Source organism: Nicotiana tomentosiformis, chromosome 7, assembly GCF_000390325.3.
Source record: "Nicotiana tomentosiformis chromosome 7, ASM39032v3, whole genome shotgun sequence".
In the NCBI taxonomy this organism is placed as follows: Eukaryota; Viridiplantae; Streptophyta; class Magnoliopsida; order Solanales; family Solanaceae; genus Nicotiana; species Nicotiana tomentosiformis.
In genome coordinates this window covers 109797456-109800261 of record NC_090818.1, presented here as the reverse complement: position 1 = coordinate 109800261, position 2806 = coordinate 109797456, and the positions used below count along the sequence as shown (strand labels likewise).

Sequence of the window (2806 nt, the reverse complement as noted above, 5' to 3'; positions counted from 1 at the left end):
TAGGCCTAAGGGCTACTCTTACTTCGAGTTCGAGCAATCACTCACTCGACTACTAAGCTTAAGGGCTACTCTCACCTCGAGTTCGAGAAATCACTCACTCAACTATAAAGCCTAAGGGCCACTCTTACTTCAAGTTCGAGCAAACACTCACTCGACTATTAAGCCTAAGGGCTACATGACTTCGAGTTCGAGCAAAACTCTCACTCGAGCATAAATCCTACGGGCTAAATTACTTCGTGTTCGAGCAAACACTCACTCGACTACTAAGCCTACGGGTTATATTACTTCGAATTCGAGCAAATACTCACTCGACTATTAATCCTAAGGGCTACTCTTACTTCGAGTTCGAGCAATCACTCACTCGACTACTAAGCCTAAGGGCCACTCTTACTTCGAGGTCGAGCAAATACTCACTCGACTATTAAGCCTAAGGGCTACTCTTACTTCGAGCTCGAGATAATACTCACTCGACTGCTAAGCGTAAGGGCTACTCTTACTTCGAGTTTAAGCAAACACTCACTCGACCGTAAAGCCTAAGGGCTACTCTCACTTCGAGTTGGAGCAATCACTCACTCGACCATAAAGCCTAAAGGCCATTCTTACTTCGAGTTCGAGCAACCACTCACTCGACTATTAAGCCTAAGGGATACTCTTACTTCAAGCTCGAGCAAACACTCACTCGGTTATAAAGACTACAAGGTCCGACTTCGATCAAATTGCCTAAAGCCTCAAACTTATGAAAACTTTCATAAGGCATGAATGAAATAAAATCTTCACAAGGAAGAGAATAAGACAAAGACAAGTCGGGAAAGGAAAAATATCTTTATATATATAAGAGTATTTACAAGGTTTGATCAGGACCCTATGCAAAAAGATCAAAATGGAAAAAACCATAAGTTTCCTGATTATCTCTGGGGCAGTCTCTTCTCCATCGGGCTCCCCCCCCTCTCTCAGACCCATTCTTGCTCTCATCATCATTATCATCATCATTGGAAGTTAGGGCTCCAGCATCGGCTTCAAGTTCTTTAGCCTTTAGTATCTCTTTGGTAAGATCAAAACCTCGAGCATGGATCTCCTCGAGGGTTTCCCTCCAAATGTGGCATTTGGCGAGTTCAGCAACCAAATATGCTCGAGTTTGAGCGGTCTCGGTTGCCTCTCTCACTTGCACTTGGGCCGCTTCAGCATCAGCCTGATAGACGGCCACGATTGCATCCGCCTCGACCTTTGCTTTCTCGGCCTTGGCAAATTCGGAAGCCAACCGAGCTTCGAGCTCCTCTATTTTTCTTGCTTGAGCCGAGCTCTTCTCCTTCATTCCTTGAAGTTGACTTTCGACTGATGATAATTGAGTTCGAGTGGTCTCTTTCTCTGCAGTAAGACAGTTCATACCTTCTTTCCATCCCAAGGACTCCCCCTTTATCGTGTCAACCTCCTTACGAAACTGCTCGATCCTCTCAATCTTCTACTGCAACTGTGAGATTAAAATGTTATCCACCGTTCCTGAGTCGAGCCCATGAGCTTTTAAAATTTTCATTACCTGCTCGATCAGGTCTGTCTGATCTTGGTAAGCCTTGGCCAACTTGGCTCGAAGATCTTTGATCTCTTCCTCTTTTTGCCCACTAAGAAGTTTAAGGGCATTTCTCTCCTCCGAAAACCCTTGGAAGTTGACCTCACGTCGGCTCAGATCTGCCCGAGACTTGGAAAACTCCTCTTGATAAAGAGCTAAAGCCTATACGAAAAAGAGAAAAAATTAGGCAGAAAATGGAAAAATATGACATTAACAAAGGGAATCGAGACTTACTCGATTCAGGGCTCGTTGAACCTCGAAGAAAAGACCCGACGTATCACTCGGGCCGGCAGCATCCTCGCTACCGGTAAACAAATCACGAAAGGGGTCCTCTCCCTCATGGGCCCCGTCTACCTCGAGGGTCCCCAAAGCTCGGGCTTCCCAAATTGCCCCTTCGGAAAAAGCAAGGAGAGTAGGCGAGTCTCCGATTACTATTGCCCCAAGCGAGTCGCTTGGGGAGTTCTCCTCAGTTCAAAGAGCTTTAGGGCCGGCCCCTTCAAATATACCCACCGTTTGTTGACTTCGATGGGAGGCATCCTCGATCTCCAATGACTCAGGGACTTTGTCCGAGTCCTTCTCCGGTATCCCCTCAGTTCGAGATGGAGCCTCATCAACCTCCATCGACCCAGCTGCCTTTCGTCTTCATCCCTTAGACACCAAATTGATTCTTCGGTCAAAAGGATAGTATTCTTCCTCGGCTTACGAGCCGTCCTTGTCTTAAGTTTTGCATCCTCGGAAGTAGAAGCCCTTTTTCTCTTGTTGTCCTTCGCCGGTTTAGGAACCGGGGCCGAAGTCTCTTCCTCGCCAGACGGGGGCCTCATAACCGCATCTTTGCCCAAGCCTACACACAATAAAATTAGTTAAGTATAAAAAAGATATTTTGTTCGAATCATCGAAGACATGGGAAAGAGGCTTACCATGAGTTTTAGCCTCCCATCGGCCCTTTGATAAGTCACGCTACGAGCGCTCGGCATATATGGTGGTCGAAGCCATGTCTCATACCCAGCTCTTAAGGTTAGGAACAGCACCGGGCATTCAAGTAACTGCTACATCACAGAAAAGGATATCGGTGAGAAAGAAACGAAGGAGAAAAACAATAGGAGTTACCAGTAAAATTATACTTACGATTCATGTTCTATTCCTCAGAAAATGGCATCTTCTCGGCCGGGATTAGGTCGGAAGTCTTCACTCGAACGAACTTGTCCATCCAGCCTCGGTCCTTGTCCTCGTCTATGCTCGAGA

The 2806-nt window shown here is 46.4% G+C and overlaps 1 protein-coding gene across 1 annotated transcript; it reads right to left on the bottom strand.

Annotated features, from left to right (window-relative positions):
- Nucleotides 1-862: 862 nt before the first annotated feature.
- On the bottom strand, nucleotides 863-2185 carry LOC138896195 (MAR-binding filament-like protein 1-1). Its single transcript, XM_070180982.1, has 3 exons — nucleotides 2075-2185; nucleotides 1535-1726; nucleotides 863-1459 (listed from the first exon to the last, which is right to left on the bottom strand). The coding sequence occupies exons 1-3, from the start codon at nucleotides 2183-2185 to the stop codon at nucleotides 863-865; spliced, it is 900 nt and encodes a 299-aa protein (XP_070037083.1).
- Between the last annotated feature and the right edge of the window lie 621 nt (nucleotides 2186-2806).

Coding starts and splice junctions, on each gene's coding strand:
- LOC138896195 (XM_070180982.1), bottom strand. CDS start 2,185: ATGGAGGTTGATGAGGCTCCATCTCGAACTGAGGGGATACCGGAGAAG. Junction 1,727..2,074: donor CCCATCGAAGTCAACAAACG/GTGGGTATATTT, acceptor TTTTTCGTATAG/GCTTTAGCTCTTTATCAAGA. Junction 1,460..1,534: donor AGACAGACCTGATCGAGCAG/GTAATGAAAATT, acceptor CAGTTGCAGTAG/AAGATTGAGAGGATCGAGCA.